Genomic DNA, 17,530 nt, shown 5'->3' with positions numbered 1-17,530 from the left:
CAGATGTGACCTGTTGTGCGCCCTCAGAGGTTCCCCTGGCCACAGTCACCCCTGCTGGGCCGGTACGGGTGAGGGTGGGCGACCCCATCAACCTGGAGTGCCAGGCAGCGGGAGAGCCACGCCCCTCGGTCTCATGGCACCGGCTGGACAACAACCGCAAGACCATGCTGAGCAGCCCGGTGCCCATGGAGTCGAATGCAGTCCTGCAGGTACCGACGCTGCTGATCGCTCTGAGGGTCCATGAACCGTTTCAAGTTAGACTTTAGTGAAACTTGTAACTTCAAAATTGCACCTTTTCTAAATGTAATTTAAACATGACTGTCCTGAACTCCTCCTCCTCCTGCTGCTGTCTTCTTGTCTCCAGATCCTCGTGGCCCGTCCAGAAGACAGCGGCACATATGTGTGTTCAGCTCGCAACATCGAGGGTACTACCGAGACCAGGGTGGAGGTGTTTGTTGACGGAGGAGCACAGCTGCCCTCGGTGCCCCGGGCCTCTGTTCTCGAGCCCATGATGATTGTGGTGGAGGGGCAGACGGCGACGCTGCGCTGTGACGCTCACGGTAAAGTCTGCTGAAGGATTTGACTTTAAACAGATAGCGTGACTGTTTTTATTAAAGACTCAGACAGTGTGACAGTGCTTCTTCAACCACTTTAATGCAAAATTGACAAGATTTATTTGGATTTTATGGCTGTTGAATTGTCAAAAAAATGTGCAGTGAGTGAGTCGCTTTTCCCTTTTTTCCTGTTGTACATTTTAACTATAGAATAACTATATTATGTGTGCACAAAGCTGTATTATTTCACATTCTGGTGGTTTTTAAATAATTCACATATCATAAACAGTCTAGAAGTTAGGATTATCAGAAGCACACATGTCAAATCTCGTTTTCACTGACATGATTATTAAGAAAGGGTCCAAATTAACATTTAAAATTGAAATGAGCAATAAAAATAATGTGTTTTTGTAGGTTTCCCGCCCCCAACAATCAGATGGTCCAAGCTGCGTTCTCCTTTGCCCTGGAGACATAAAATAGTGGACAACAGCCTGGTGCTGCCCAGCGTGGGCCGCCAGGACTCCGGGGAATACATCTGCAGCGCCTCCAACAACATGGGCGTCAGCGACGTCACCGTCATGCTGGATGTGGAGAGTGAGTCTTTCAGTGTCGGATCCTTTCAATGCTCTGGTGTTCAGTACTTCCCCCCCCCCCCCCACCTGCATGTTAACACACCGCTTCCCTCCTGCCACCAGCTCTTCCTTACGCCACGTCTCTGCCGGATGACGTGGCCGTGCGGGTCGGAGAGGTGATCCGGCTGCAGTGCCTGGCGCACGGGACGCCTCCTCTGACCTACGCCTGGAGCAAGCTGGACGGATCCCTGCCTCCGAGGGCTGAGATCAACGGAGGGGACCTCCAGATCAACCTGGCTACCGCCGAGGACGCTGGGACCTACAAATGTGTGGCCAGCAACAAGGTTGGAAACAGTGAGGTAGTGGCGAAAGTCACAGTCAGATGTAAGTTATGCCGCTTTTGAATATGACAGTGAATGTGGTTTTACCCTTAAAAAACAGAATAAAGTTTAATATAATGTTTCCTTTCCTTCCATGTCGTAGCTCCTCTGGCAGTACGTGTTTCACCCCAAGTGGAGGTAAAGGCCCAGGGCAGCGCGGTGGAGTTCACCTGTTCGGCAGCAGGTGGGGTAGAAACAAAGATTGAGTGGCTGAAGGAAGGAGGAGCGCTCCCTCCAAACCACCACGTCAAGGACGGCGTGCTCAGGTGTGTGATCAGGATCAGATACAAACATGTGATGATAAAAATATGTTAAAATGTTTGAGTTATTTCAGATTTCAGTCCCATTCATAGCTATTGTGGTGTTTTTTTTTAATCATCTTAAGAACATTTATATCACAAACAGCGTGTAAATTATTTTTTAGATCTGTGTACTAGAGTTTAAATTTTTAAAAATAGGCTTTTTAAAGGGACTATTTTCAGGCGGGGACTGTGTGTACTTGTGTGTATTTCTGGCCTCAGGATGGAGGTATATGTTGAACCACCTCAAAATAAACTGCTCGTGTTTATTGTGATGAAATAAAATGTCCTCCAGTGCAATCCTGTGACTCACTGGCGCGTTTGTAAGACCGGAGCTTCAGGAATAAAATATGAGGACTCCCGTCTCTGAAATGTTGTCACATTAATGACGTTGAAACTGTTTTCTTGTGTGTGTTTTATCTGCTTCCTTCTAGGATTGAGAATCTTGAACAGAACAATGAAGGCGTTTATATCTGCAGAGCCAGCAGTGTTTATGGTCAAGCGCAGGACACTGCTCGACTGACCATCCAAGGTCTGATACACCCTCTTCATACGCACACAGGGTGCCATTTGCCCCCCCCTGCTTATTTATTTTTATAGCAGTGAAGGAGGGACATTTATCTCCCCTGCACAGACATTAAAACTACTTGACCAGCAAACTGGAGAAAACATATCAAATAAAACTTTTAAAATCCAAGTAAAGCAAAACTGTCTCCTCCTATGCCTTAGGAGTGAAACTCATATTCATATCTCGCACCAATATGATAAATTCAGTTTGATTTTACTGTGTTTTTTTAAATAACACATCCCTCCATCCTTCTAAAAGATTTGGTTTTGTCACAAATTGCACGGATATGTACACTGCTGTGTCTTAACCTCTCATAACTCGCTTCCCCTTCGTTCTCCATTCTTTCCTGCAGCCCTGCCGAAAGTGATGATCAACGTGCGCACCTCGGTGCAGACTGTGATGATCGGGAACTCCGTGGAGTTCGAATGCCAGGCAGTCGGTGACCCGGAGCCCACGGTCAGGTGGAGTAAAGTTGGTGGCTCTCTGCCGGCCCACATCATGGTGAAAGGCGGCATGCTGAGGATCGACCAGGTGACGGAGGCCGACGCCGGCCAGTACCGCTGCACGGCCACCAATGACGTGGGCTCGGTGCAGTCGCAGGTGGTCCTGAACGTGCAGTGTGAGTGTCTCGTGCATGCAGTTGCAAAAATATTGGTGCATATTGTTATTTGTCTCGTGTTTTTCATTCAAATTATTTTCCTGTTTGCTCAGCTCTTCCTCAAATTGCTGCTCTGCCAGAATCTAAGGAGGTGACTGTGGGGTCTGATGCAGTGCTGCCCTGCGTGGCTTCAGGTTATCCTGTACCTGAGATCAAATGGTCAAAGGTAAACCAAAATTTACACCAAGCACTTATTCTAAAAGTTAGAAACTTTTTTTTTCCCCATCATAATCTCTCTACATAGGAAATTTCAGTGTCGGCATCTAAAACCAAGTTGTCATTTATCTCTGCTTTACAGATCTTTTCACAGAACAAGATCATTTTCATTCATCTGTAACGAACAGACGCTATCAGTCATAAATGTCGTGTTGCATGTGTTTGACGCGCTGTATCTGTTTCCAGCTGGATGGGGAGCTTCCTCCTAAATGTTTCCAGGAGGTCAACGTGCTGACGGTTCCTCGCGTCACCCACGATGACTCCGGCACTTATGTGTGCACCGCCACCAACAAACAGGGCAAAGTGGAAGCCTTCACTACACTTCAAGTTCACGGTTGGTGTGGAGTGACATGTGCGAATGCTTAAAAGTTTTGGTGAAGAAAAAAAAAAAAACATAAATGTGTTTATCTTCCATGTCTTTTTCCAGAGAGAGTGATGCCATACTTCGCCCAGGAGCCGCTGTCATATCTCACCCTGCCCACCATCAAGAACGCCTACAAGGCTTTCAGCATTAAGATCAACTTCAGACCTGATAATGTTGATGGTAAGGATCCAGACCTACTGTAAACCAATATAGTTTAGTAATATATTTCCACGTGTTTATGTTTTCTGCTTTTCGTGATTTGTTGTGTACTTTCTTACAGTTTTATGTTTAATTTTACTGCCTTTTCTGCCCCTTCCTTCTCTCCCGTATCTCACTTTTGTGGTGGGAAGGTCTCATATTGTACGCCGGTGAGTCGGAGTGTTTGAGAACCTCATGCACTCAAGCCTGACATTGGCAGTGCTGCTTTCTGGCTGCGTCCAGCTCCCTCCATAATGCATCCAATCCAGCTCAGAGCTGATTTGCAGGCTGTGAAAGATGCAAGATGCATGTCCAATGTTTTCCACAGAGTTTTCAGTCTGTTTTTACAGCCACTTATTGGTGGCGTCAGATTGATCAATATAAGCTCGTCGCAGTTGGAAATCTACCATTAGCTCCCGATCTACTACATCAGCTTCAGTTGACTTACAGACTTTTAACTAGAGTTGAATAAATGCTCGTGTCAAGTCAAGTCGGTGCTTTTGCAGGTATTTGTGGTTTCTTTTGTTGTTGATGCAGGATGTGTGCCGGCATGACAGCAAGATCAAACCAGATTGAAAAATGATTTGATAATTACAGAGAAAATAACTGGCCGTCATCCATCAAATGCCACATTTATTTGATCGGAGTTTACCTGCGTGTGTCTTCGCTCACCCATCCGGCTTCAAACAAACCACAAATAAACCGCAAAAGCTTCTGATGAAGATACTTGGCTTTCTTTTTTTTTTTTTTTTTTGTCTAAATGACAGATTAAAAAAAATTGCAGGATATTCATTTAATTCAACACATTTATTTCAGTCAATTCTCTCAATTTTGACAGCAGAGATTCAGGAGGGCATGTTCCCTTTTTACTGTGAGCCTGAGCTGCTCATGAAAGCATGCATATTTACAGCATGTGCAAACAGAAGAAGGATGATCAGCAGTTATTTATGTTACTGGTTGCAATTTGCTTCCAAATTTACGATACGGCTTTGGTTGGCTAAAAATGCGCGTCACCATGGCATGCTGCTTTACCATCCGGCTTTCTGAGTTCATTTTATGTATAAATGCTACTTTCAGCAAATTCCATCCTAACTGGCTTCAGGTGATCTTAAATATTGTGATATTTTAATACTTTAACAAGTCAGTGTTGAGTCATTGACTTGAAGTGTGATATGCAGATAGGATATATTTTGTGTTTCTCCTAATTCACCTTTCTTTTGGCGATGTAGGCATGATCCTTTACAACGGGCAGAGGAGGAGCACCGGAGCTGATTTCATCTCTCTGGGACTTGTGGGTGGCCGCTTGGAGTTCAGGTCAGTTTAAAGCAAAAACTCTGAAATTGTTCTGCTGAAATAGCCTCAGCAAATAAAGGCCCCTTTTTTTTTTTTCCTACTGTTGCTGTTTAGGTTTGATGTGGGTTCTGGCATGGCGACAATCCGCGACCGCAACGCCATCAAACTGGGGGAGTTTCACACGGTCGAGCTGTATCGCAACAACACCCTGGGATACATCATCGTCGACGGAGAGGAGCCCATCAATGGCAGCTCACAGGTGTCGATCTCACAACAAATCCAATGTTAGCTTTTCTTTTTCTGAGTAAATTCATACGATTATTCTTTTTTCTGCCGTTCAGGGCAAGTTCCAGGGTCTGGACCTGAATGAGGAGCTGCATGTCGGCGGATACCCCAACTACACCCTCCTCGCTAAAACTGCTGGGATTAAGACGGGTTTTGTCGGTAAGACATCCATGTTTGCCTCATCAGAGCAATAATGAATAAGAAGACAGTTTTTCTATGTGGTAAACATTGATCTGACTGAATTTTGGGACTGTGCAGGCTGCATTCGACAGCTCATCATCCAGGGCGATGAAGTTATCTTTAAAGACCTGGACCGCATCTCGACTGGCGTCACCAACTGTCCCACCTGCAAGGACCACCCCTGTCAAGTCGGTCAAATCTCAGTATTTTTAATGGCACTTCTCCATGTTTTATTCTATTTTATTCAGCGTAATGTTTCCTTCCCTTGTTTAGAATGGAGGGCGATGCGAGGATTCCGATGCCAGCTTGTATAAGTGCAGCTGCCCCCGAGGATTCACAGGAAGCAACTGCCAGCACCACTCGTCTCTGCACTGTCACTCTGGTACACACGAATCAATGCCGGGTGTGATTTAAAATGGCTGAATGCTTCTTTTAAAGCTTTCCATATGCACTATTAATGGTACAGTATGTTCCGGCTTTGTGTTTGATCTGTCCAACTACCAGTGTGTAGATTTAGGACTGACTTGACGACACAGTAAGAGGAGACACTGCTGCTCCTGGAGGGACGCAGCCCTGCATGGCTTTAGATCGTTTCTGCTTCAACACACCTGATTGTGATGCTTTCAGCAGAGCCTCACAGTGACACATTGAAAATTGAATCTGTTAGAGCGGGCAGACGTTGAGAGCGTGAACGCCGGCCGCAGAGCGAGCTATTGGGAACGTCGCGTCCAGTATGAGTTATGAGATTAGATAGCAAGACGTTGCATATTTTACTACTTCTCCAGCATCGGTATGCTTCACACGATCAGGCACATTCAGAAACTCATACACTAATTGTGATGGCTGCCATGCAACGCACGAGCACACAGTCAGAAGCAAGGTTCAGTGGATCACCCAAAGAAAATTGGACACATGAAACGGCAAGATATGAGACTGAACCAGAAAGGAAGACGTCCCACTCCGCCAACGCAACCAAAGCTTCAGTGGGCAATATGTGGGCTTGACCTGTGAATTATTACATGCTTTTATTTCAGGTTCTATATTTGAATACTTTACATAAATATATATCATGTTTGCCTTTAATTGGGATGATTCTACTCAGAAATAAACAAGAATAATCTGAAATTCCAATCATTTGTGATCTTGACTCCTCCAGAGGCCTGTGGACCAGACGCTACTTGCATCAACCGGCCGAATGGACTTGGCTACGACTGCCGTTGCCATCTTGGCAAGTTTGGAAATAAATGCATGGAAGGTAAGACAGAAAGACGCCTTTAATCGCGTTTAATGATAAACAAATGTGGTGGTGGATTTGTTGTTTTAAACCTGTGTGTTTGATCAGGGGAACTGGTGACCACTCCTTTGTTCGACGGCGACGAGTCATACATCGCCTATCCGCCGCTGACCAACATCCACGACGACCTGCGCGTCGAGCTGGAGTTCAAACCTCTGGAGAGGGACGGCCTCATGTTCTTCTGTGGTGGGAAAAAAATGAAGGTGGAGGACTTCGTCGCCATTTCTATGGTGGACGGACACGTGGAGTTCAGATACGAGCTGGGCACAGGTGAAAGAGGCAGTAGACAATTAGCTTTTTTCAGACAACCACTCTGTAAATCAGTCATTGGATATTATTTAATTTCATCTTGGGGACACTATTCAAAGTTTAAAAATGTTTGTGTCTTCATTTTCAGGCCAGGCCATCCTGGTCAGTCCGGAGCCGGTCTCTCTGGGTCAGTGGCACAGAGTTGTAGCAGAGCGGAACAAGAAGGCCGGGCACCTGAGGGTGGACCACGGCACCGTGAAGAGGAAGACGTCTCCAGGAAAAGCCCAGGGCCTCAACATTCACACCCCCATGTACCTGGGAGGCGTCCCCAACATGGACATCCTGCCCAAACCTGCCAACGTCAGCGAGATGTTCGAAGGCTGCATCGGAGAGGTGAGATCTGTCCGTCCCAGAAGAAAATAACTCTCAGCATTTGGAGGATTAACTTGTTTTTTATTTTGCCTCTCCAGGTCTCCATCAACAACAAGAAGGTGGATCTTTCCTACAGCTTCACAGAAAGCAAGTCTATCGCCAAATGTGTGGACAACAGCCCCTGTGACCGCCGGCCCTGCCTCAACGGCGGCCACTGCATGTCCAATGTTGAGTACGAGTACCAGTGCCTCTGTAAGGACGGATTTGAAGGTTAGTGATTACAAACAAAGAAAAAAAATCAAAGCAAGGATTTCATTACAGCCAATTTTTCTGCCCCTCAAATAACAACAAAATGTTCCAACTGTGCTTGTCTGCGATGAATATTATCCCTCAGAAGGTTGCAAGTAACAATCTAACAATCATACTGTGTCGTGACTTTTTTAAGCTGAAGTAGTATTACAATAACGACTGGTATTGCTATGGCCACTAAAAAAAAGGGAAGGCGGTGACTCACGTACCTTTCAGAACCTGTATTTTCTCATTCTTTCTTTCGGGAGGAAGTTAAATTGTTATTTTTTGATTTTTAGAAGTCTTTTTTTCGGGTACTTTACCACCTGTGATATTCATTTTTTTTTTAATTGATGCTAATGTCTTTCTTCTGATTCAGAAAATACAACTTGTGAATGCATTCTCATACAAAATCTAGCAAATTCTTTTTTTCAATTTGGAATAAATTGGCCTTTTCCCATTCAAATTGGTTAAAATCGGAGGAGTAAAGGTGTGTAAACCTGCTCTGACTGGTGGCTGCTTTCACCCCGGCAGGTGAGCGCTGCGAGGTGGTGAAAGACGTGTGCCAGAGCGACCTCCAGTGCCAGAACGGCGGCAGCTGTGTGGACGGCCAGTGTGCGTGCGCGCCCGGGCACACGGGCCTCAACTGCGAGGAGAGTAAGTATCCACCGATAAAACAAACTCTATTGGGTGGAACATATATCTGTTCACAATACAGATGTGAATGAATGCATCCATGGGAAACAGACTGCTCCCATGACTCACATTCCCCACCATATGAACATCAGTCTCCCCAGCACTGCAGTGCCTGCTGGGAGGGCTGACCCCTAAATGATTGCACATGTCTCACCCTTGCACTCTCATGGCTATATCCTGCACACACAGGCCAGGTCTCCGGCTTCCCCGAGGCCCCCTGGAATTTGGAAGCTGGCGAGGCAAATGGTACAGTATATTAACATTCAATTCGCCTGACATGACCGTGACTAACAGGGCCCCGTCTGGGTTTGAGGGCCCCCTCCCCGTCTCCCTTCCAAACTCTACCAGGAACCGTCGACTGCCTAACACATATATACGCGCAAACACAAAGAAAGCCAACATGCATCCGTACTCATCCAGCAGCTGAGACTCTTGTCCCCATTGGGAAGTTGGGAGAGGGGAATTCCGCATCCAGACTAAAAGGTGGAACTCTGCAGCCGGGATGTTCATAAATTTGCCACAATTTTTATGCACTTACTTGGGAAATCAGATCAATGTGGAATTCCCCTTGTTGTCTTTTCTCCTTTTGTCCTTTCGCCAATGCCTGCAAGACGGATACTCACAACGTGCAGCCTTGTTTCTGTGAACATCAAACCTGCCTGATATGTTCGAACTGGCCAAACCGTCAAAACACTTCCTCTCTGAAACCGTCACCTCATTGCACATTTACGTTGTGACTAACAACTTCAGGTGTCTGCTTCAACTACAGTCTCGTGGTTGTTGGGTTTTCGAGGATTTCGAGCGTATTCTCTCTCCGGGTGTACATGCATGTGGTTATGAGTGCGGTGAGTTCAGTCAGAAAGTTTTTTTGGGATTTGGTTTAAATTTGAGTTTTATTCAGAAATTGTAACATTATTGCAACACGTTCCAACATTTAGGATTTTATTCAAACATGAGTGGATTTATGCAACTTTTAAAGAGGAAAATCAGCTGATTTTTTAATTTTATTTCATAGCAATAAAAGATAAATTGTCAATTTAAGTTTAATCAAGAATTGCTGTTGCATTCAATTTGTTATGATGTAATTTTTTGTGGCTAATATTTCGATATTTATGTCCAACCGAAGATGCTTTAGAAGAGAGATGTGAAAAATCAGGTCTCTACAGTAAAACCAGACAACAGGGTGTAAAAATGATCAACTTGCACACAGTTTAAAGTAGTGTATGCTTTTTAAAAGAGGCTCCACATACACAGTGTAATCTATAAAATTGTTAAGCTTTTGTACAAACCTGATTCAAATAAAGGTTCATCATATGGTTGTACAAAAGAATGTTGATGATCAAATGATTTAAAGTCATCAGATTCATTCAGGGAAACATATATAATGTATGCTGGACAGTCAGTATCAATGAACTGTTAGATGCCACACAGTCTTGTTTTAATGAAACTAACAAGAAAAAAGGGAAACACTGACGTGGCTGATGTTAATAATAATCCTTTTTCTTTTCATATTTAATGAAAACCTCTTGCCAGGGGTGATTCTGTCATTTTGCCACTGGAGGGCATCATAACTGCATTTGTGTTCATTTAGTCTTTTCTATACTTTTATTTTGCTGTGTTTCTTTTAGACTCACCCTTTCAGTATGCGGCTCATTTCCATGATGACGGATACATTGCCCTTCCAAAATCCATTTTCCCTCGAAGGTAACCATATTTCTTGCACTGTTTCACTGACGCAGTTGGTTTACCATGAACTGATAGTGACAGAGAAACAAAAATGAAGATTTTGTTGTTGTCTTTGGTGTATTTTAGTACCCATGACTCATCAGAAACCATTGAAATGGAAATCAGCACCAGCTCCGCTGAGGGTCTGATCCTGTGGGAGGGGGTGGTGAGTCGAAGCTCCTGCTGGACTGAACCATGCCTGATGCTCTCACTTCTCCATTTCACCTCTTCATCTCGGCTCCTGCACTTTCGTCATCATCACTGCCTCCTCTGTGAAAACTCAACTCACGTTCTCTTAACTCCAGTTACAAACTCACACGTCTACCACATTGCATAACCGTCACAATACTAAATGTTTCTTTTTCTCCACCTGTTTCCGTTGTGTTCCTCGCCATAATGTGATGTTTGTGCTGCAGACCTGGCACCGCCTGACACCACTAAATAAATGCATGTTGCTTCTCTAACTCACCCCATCCATTTTCCTCAGGAGACCACTGGCGCACGCAATTTGCGAAAGGTGCATGCTAGTAAAAAGGTATCCACTCAAGCACAAGACACTCATTTATTTTGCCGTGGCGTTTTCCACGTGAAAAGAAAATCATTTTTTAAAGAGGCATCTGGAAAACCACGGGACTGGAAATGATTTATAAGTATCAGTGTTTGCACTGCACTAATGTGCATGGAGTCATTTTTGTCAGTATTTTGCATGATGGATTTGATTTCAGATTTTTTTGGGAATGAGCTCATTGCACTGCTTCATTTTCAGTTTTAAAGCAGTTGGCTGGGAAATTTGCCTCAGGACATCTGATCAATAGTTAGTAGTTGATTGTGTCACAAAAGATCCTCCTCCTCAGCCAACTTAACACATTTAATTGCAGGAACTGGGTGAACACGGCAAAGGAAAAGACTTCATAAGCCTCGGGCTGCACAATGGACATATTGTTTTCAGGTGACAGTGTTATGATTCCTTTGTTTTTGCTCCTTTTTTAGTATTAACGGTTATGAATAATGTTGTCATCATTATTATTATTGTTGTTTTTTTCATGCAGTTACCAGCTGGGAAGCGGAGAGGCAGAGATCTCTTCCCCAACGCCCATCAATGATGGACGATGGCATAAAATCACTGCAGTGAGGTAAAAATATGTTTGTCTTTTTGTTTATATTATTTACTATGTGCATGCTTTTGACAAGAGATTCGTCAACACGCCTTTAATAAATTGAAGAAAACAGCGACACGGGATTAGAGATGATCAGTCAACAGAGTCGAGGTTTGAGAGAGAACACAGAAAATTGTTCAGTTGACATTGAAACTGTGCAGCAGTTCTGTGCAGATCATCCTGCCTGTTTTTACACATGCAAACCTTTAGTAGATCAGTCCAGTCACAAGGTCGGGTCACTCTGTATTTCCTTGGCTTCTTTGTAAAGCGTTGTGAATTGTCTTGTGTCCCAATGGCACGATGTAAATAACTTTGCCTTGTGTTTTATCAGTGTGTCTGACAGTGATGTGAGTGTATCGTGGTACATTGGCCTTTGGAATAAATGTTTGTTACTTTTCTTGCAGAACTGGAAAAGATGGATACATCCAGGTTGATGGAGGAGCCACAATACACGGCCAGTCGAGAGGCAGAAGCCTCATGGTCAACACCAAAGGGAGTATATACCTTGGTGAGCAGGATGATTGTTCTGGGCTTCTGGTTTGTTTGTTTTTTTTACCTCCAAGTCAGGGACATTACCTTCTATCTTCATGCTCTCTCATATGACAGGTGGAGCCCCACACATGACCGCCATGACGGGGGGGAAGTTTTCGTCGGGAATGACGGGCTGCGTGAGGAACCTGACCCTGATGAACGCTCGGCCGGGACAGCAGCCGTCCCAGGCCATCGACCTGCAGGCGCACGCCGCCCACGGCGTCAACGTGCAGCCCTGCTCCTCATAGACTGCAGCAGGAACACACACACGTACACAGGGAGAGACTACGGAGGGATGTCACACACACACACACACACACACACACACACACACACACACACACACACACACACACACACACACACACACACACACACACACACACACACACACAGAGCCTGACTCCAACTTGGTGCTTTGCTGCTAACAACAAAAAAAAACAAAAGGAAAAAAAAGACAGAAAATCATGCGTCTCTCTGTGTGCAGTTAAGCCAAAAAAAAAAAAAAAAAGGATGGAGAATTTTAAACCATATTAACAAACCTTCTTTTCCTCAGTGTTGTATTCTCAATGAAGGACTATTAACACAGAACAACCGATTCAGTTTACATTCATCCAGCAGTAGTTTTAGCAGAGAGGAGCAAAGGTGAAACGTACTCGGCGTTCGATGAGGGTCAGATCCTATGGAGTTGGAGATGTTTTTACAGCACTGAATTTTTATTTATATACATATGAATATATATATATATTATATTTGTGGGGGGAAACATGCAAACTAACCATAACTGCTCTTCAACTTCCCCAGATTTTATTCTGGGTTCTAATACTGTGTGTCCGGGGCTTTTTATAGGCCTAACTGTATTAATACTTGAAGACTTTTAGGCCTTCTTTCTTCACTTCTGTAGAGGAACTTTTTCTTTTTTTTTGCGAGCATGCTTTTCTTTTTTTCTTCAAACTGTTGGGAGAGGAGTGCAAAAAGGTCACAGTCACGGGCAGTTTCAGTACACAACTCAGGATGTAGAACACAAACCGCGGCAGACGTTACAAGTACTGCTACATTCACTGCGTCAGTTTTGTTTTGCGAGTCACAGTCATGTCTTCTCTGTCTGTATTTGTTCTTTTTTTTATTATTAAAAACAACAATAAAAAAAGAAACCCTGGTGCTAACGTCAGACATGAAGATACAAAGCGTAGCCGCTCGGTTTACCGTCTGTGACACGTAGAAGTTTTGTTTTCTGTTTTTTGTTCAAGAAAGCTTTCCCACACATCATACACTGCTGTCACTTGTTGATATGCATGGCAGTGAGGTTGATTTAATGATGATATGGCATGGTTTGTTGCCTCCACGGCCTTATTTGATTGAGTGGATCTCAAAAAAACAATGAAAAAGTGTGGTTTTTTTTTTTTTTTTTTTTTTTTTTTTTAGTGTGGCTGTTGAAAATGTGTGGAAAAGCTATCTGCCAGTCAGGTAGATATTCATATAGACTGAGAATGGGTGTGTGTGCTGAGTTAAGATTTGTAGGTTATATATGTCGGAGGTTACTCTACATTAAGTTACAGTGCTAGTCGGATGTGTGTGTGTGTGTGTGTGTGTGTGTGTGTGTGTGTGTGTGTGTGTGTGTGTGTGTGTGTGTGTGAGACATGATCCATATCCTCAGGAGAGTCAACCCAGAACTGTCACAAGGTTCCACTTACATTTCAGCTTTAGTAGCTTCAGAGACTCGAGCCTGAGCTGGAAAACTCCGCCTGGCTCTGTGGGTCGTTGACTTTGCAGAGGGAGACTCATCTCCAGCAGTCGGATCAGTGTTTAGTCACGTATGGGCGAAGTGGGAGCCTCCTGCAGGTGCTGTGATCGCTACTGTAACTCTAACAGAAGCATGCTCGCCCACGTTTTAGCCAAACACACCGCCAAATCACAACCATCATTTTGGGGTCTCTTTGCGTTATTTTTTTTTTTTTTTTTTATAAGCCTAAAATATTAGTATTAATATCCCAAAATTGAGCACTATCCTTTCACTTAGAATTTTAATTTATGTTTTTTTGGTTTAAGGCTTAAATCTGCTGTTTTAGAGCGTCACAGAAGCTTGCTTTTTATTTTCCCTTTGGTTATTGTGTATTGCCTCCCACAACCCAGTTGTTTTTTCCCCTCTGATGTTTGAGTATGAAAAGGGTCCTTCTGGTAAGTTCGTCGCACGTCACCTCAACAAGGTCCCATTGAAGGAGGACACTTGTCTGATGCTGACCGGTCTTATTATTATTCGCTCAGTGGAAAGAAGTCTTAGCTCCCGATGCATGAACACACAGGAAGGATTAGTACCGGAGCATGTGGACTGAGAGAGAGCCAAGCTGTGGTTTCAGAGGTTAACACATCAAAAGAAATACATGTTTGTGTGTTTTCTCTTAAAATGGGATTCTCATCTTTACTCTGTACACCAAACTTATACAGCTATTTGGTTGATTTCACACCATTGCAAATTTCAAATGGTGTACTTTTATGAATGATGTTTTTTTTTGTTTTTTTTGTTTTTTAATTTTGCAGTTTCCCTTCTGAATGTCAGAAAAAAACCAAGTTCATGAACAGAATTATGAGTGACAGTGTACCGGATGAAAATCGTCTGTGTCGGGACGATCTGACTGTTTCATTTCTAGCATTAAAAAGATGCTCCATTTTTGCCCTCAGTGTTTCTTAATTAAAAAGAAAATTCATGTGCTATTTGTAATTTCTTGTGTTTTTTTCACATCTACATTTATGGGTGTTTTTTTTTTTTTTTTTTGCAAAAAAGTAATTTTACATGTCATTGGACTATATAGTACAGGTGAACCTTGAAGCGAGTCCCCGGGGAGAGCAGAGGGTGGGGGGCATCGTGAGTCCATGTTCACTCGGAGAGGTTACACCCAAAGTGGGTTTGTAAAATAAACCTGTTCCGTGGCTTTTCTCTTCTCATCTTACTGAATGTACTGTTTAGTTATCAAATTTTCCTGAAAATCGAAAAGACGGTATTCTGGCAAAATTGAACTAAAAGTATAAAAGTGTCAAATGTGAAGCGGGTACCTCTATGAACATATTTCTCTATGGATATTCCACAAAAATCATTTTTGACAAAAGGCCAAACTGTCACATTAACATTAATTTAGTTTTAAATATCTGAACTCTTTTTAACTGAAGAAAGTTTTAATTTTTTTTTATATTTTCTAAAAAGTCAAACTACTAAATTAAATACTTTTGCACAAAAGCAAAAAAGAAAGCTTTAAAGATTTATGTATTTACAATAGTCTGGTTCCATTTGATGGGATTTTGGTCATAAATCATGCCTGAGTGATCGTAAGTTTGACATCTAATACAAACAAACAGGATCCAGGACATGTCACACCTGAATACCTGATATGAAATACATCTTTAAGAAGGAAAAAAACAACACTGCTGTATGAGATACATTCCTTTTACAAACATTTACTTCACACACACCAACACACACAAAAAATAATATAATAATAATAACAATATGTTTCATTTACATGTAATCTGTAAACGTCTGCACAGTGACCCGATAAACATTGGTGAAATTTCTATTCTGCGTCACAGGAAACAATCTGATTTAAATTCAGCTGTGAAGCTTTATCTATCGTCCATAAACAGCGATGGGAGTGACTGCATTAAAATAAATGGTGTTACTATTTTTAGTAACAAGTAATGTCATTACTTTTCCCAGCTTCACAATGCTGTTAGTGTTACTGACAATAGGAGGAGACAATAGGAGCTGTTCCATTACTATTATTCACCACTTTCATCTTGGTTTTTCCTTTTCTGGAGTCCAGCTGAGCCATGGAGCATCAAGTTTGTATACAGAAAAAAGGAACTGTATTGGTGCCAAGTGTGTCACATGACGTGACAGCGAAACCAGGAGTACCTTCCTGCAGTTATTTTAGGAATATTATTATAGAAAATAGAACCTCCCAGTGGGGATGACGAACATATGTACCACAGCTACAGTGCAAAAGTTAAGTTAAAACATGGTAAAACACTCATACAGTACTGTGGTGGCGAGGCGTGGCCAAGCTAGCATGCATGGCGGAGGGAGAGGGGAGGAGCAGCAAGCTGGGGAGAGGAGAGTGAGGGGGGATGATTGCTCTCAGGTGTAAGTAGTTAGTCATCTCCCCCTCTTGCCTCTCCCGGGGCGCTCCAGAGAGAGACAGGAGGAGCCACGGACAAGGCGCAGGAGTTTTCATGCCCAGGCCGAGCGCAGCCGGATGGTCTGTGAGCTGCCAAGCATGCTGGGCTTTGGCGGCTGCCTGGAGGGAGGCCGAGGAGGCTCCCCAGACAGTGTGGATTGTGTTTTTGAATTCTGAATAAAAAGAAGGGAAACCTTGACCAGGCTGGTGTCCTCCCTGTAGCCAAACACACAGACAGGTACATCAGGGCCATTAAGTGAATTAGGCAATCAATAACATGAAATTCGGAGCAGAAACACATAGAGAGCCCGGGTTATCTATTGACATACGTCTTTGTCAGTGAATATAGAAATGTTACGTAAAGTTACAAATGAAAATTGATTGATGTCTCATATTATTTTCAGCAACATTTGAATAATTTTGATTAATGCTGTTTCCTGTTTGTAGCCTATTCTGTCAAGTTTCCGTTATTTCATTAATCATACAGCTGTGTAATAATAATAAACATGCATCTTAAAGTTCCATTAAGAGGGCATCCAAACTCTTTGACAATTTTAACACATTTTTTTAAGTAACACAATAGTTACTTTGCCTAGTAGTTAGTTACTTTTACAAGATTGTCAGTGCGAACTGTAACATATTACCTTTTTAATTAAAAATAATTTGCCCAACACTGCTAACCTGTGTCTGTCTTATTGTCTGTGTTTTCTCTCTTTCCTGTAGCCCCCCCCCCCTCCACACACACACACACACACACAACTGTAACTGTCTGTGTGGTTAACAACACACAATAAAATCACAATTAATGTACATAATTAAACATACACCATGATTAAAAGCTTGTATCCTCAATTCCTAAAATGAGGATAACATACCGCTGTTGTTTCCTGACACTGAAGCTGAGTGTTATGTCTCTTTTCCATTCATTTGAAAAGGTCAGAATGTCATCACCATCAGTCTGCCTTTGTTAGAATCAGACAGCTGTAACGTACCTAAACTGTGAGTTTCCTTTTCCTCGGGGAATATTGAGTTTCTGTGGAGTTAAAGCCTCAAAAGGAAGTCTTAAACCCTGCTATTAAATGTCTCTGATAGGATGGTGTAAAATAGCCTGAATTGGTTTAAAATAACAACAGTCTGCAGGACACTGTGACGCAACACACCCACGGCCCATACAGTGATGTGTATTTGACAAGAGATCACCACAGGGCTTCACTGCAACAAAAACTGTGGCATAGGTAGTGTGCTACATGTTGGCTGCATTGTATTTCTGTTGAGGATGAAGTTTTCTAGCCCTCCGAAACAAAATTACACAATTTGTATCAGAAAAGAGATCGGTTGTGTAATGCATCCGGGGCTCAGACAGTTTGCATCTGCTGGAGCAGGAGATGAGGCTGATTCCTGACAGGTTGACAGCAGAAAGACACCACAGGTGCAAATACAAATACAGGTGAACACAGGATTATTTATGAGTTACATTTGCAG

At 43.1% G+C, this 17,530-nt stretch overlaps 1 protein-coding gene across 2 annotated transcripts in view; it reads left to right on the top strand.

Moving 5' to 3' along the window:
* hspg2 (heparan sulfate proteoglycan 2) overlaps positions 1-12,412 on the top strand; it is a 94,944-nt gene extending 82,532 nt beyond the window's left edge. The window contains exons 57-85 of one of the 2 annotated variants that reach the window (XM_030117941.1): positions 28-209; positions 365-560; positions 969-1,148; positions 1,250-1,510; positions 1,610-1,772; positions 2,240-2,337; positions 2,726-2,992; positions 3,085-3,197; positions 3,434-3,581; positions 3,675-3,791; positions 3,962-3,979; positions 5,039-5,123; positions 5,217-5,361; positions 5,444-5,546; positions 5,646-5,755; positions 5,841-5,949; positions 6,724-6,822; positions 6,910-7,131; positions 7,259-7,503; positions 7,581-7,752; positions 8,305-8,427; positions 8,656-8,712; positions 10,095-10,170; positions 10,279-10,357; positions 10,679-10,726; positions 11,070-11,140; positions 11,241-11,324; positions 11,753-11,856; positions 11,955-12,412. In XM_030117941.1, the coding sequence (XP_029973801.1) occupies positions 28-209; positions 365-560; positions 969-1,148; positions 1,250-1,510; positions 1,610-1,772; positions 2,240-2,337; positions 2,726-2,992; positions 3,085-3,197; positions 3,434-3,581; positions 3,675-3,791; positions 3,962-3,979; positions 5,039-5,123; positions 5,217-5,361; positions 5,444-5,546; positions 5,646-5,755; positions 5,841-5,949; positions 6,724-6,822; positions 6,910-7,131; positions 7,259-7,503; positions 7,581-7,752; positions 8,305-8,427; positions 8,656-8,712; positions 10,095-10,170; positions 10,279-10,357; positions 10,679-10,726; positions 11,070-11,140; positions 11,241-11,324; positions 11,753-11,856; positions 11,955-12,127 (3,848 nt within the window). In that variant the 3' untranslated portion in view covers positions 12,128-12,412. The remainder of the gene's footprint in view (positions 1-27; positions 210-364; positions 561-968; positions 1,149-1,249; positions 1,511-1,609; positions 1,773-2,239; positions 2,338-2,725; positions 2,993-3,084; positions 3,198-3,433; positions 3,582-3,674; positions 3,792-3,961; positions 3,980-5,038; positions 5,124-5,216; positions 5,362-5,443; positions 5,547-5,645; positions 5,756-5,840; positions 5,950-6,723; positions 6,823-6,909; positions 7,132-7,258; positions 7,504-7,580; positions 7,753-8,304; positions 8,428-8,655; positions 8,713-10,094; positions 10,171-10,278; positions 10,358-10,678; positions 10,727-11,069; positions 11,141-11,240; positions 11,325-11,752; positions 11,857-11,954) is intronic. The other variant, XM_030117942.1, reaches the window with a different exon arrangement.
* The last annotated feature ends 5,118 nt before the right edge of the window (positions 12,413-17,530 follow it).

This window comes from Salarias fasciatus, chromosome 20 (assembly GCF_902148845.1).
Source record: "Salarias fasciatus chromosome 20, fSalaFa1.1, whole genome shotgun sequence".
Taxonomy (NCBI): Eukaryota; Metazoa; Chordata; class Actinopteri; order Blenniiformes; family Blenniidae; genus Salarias; species Salarias fasciatus.
This window is presented reverse-complemented; position numbering and strand designations above follow the sequence as displayed.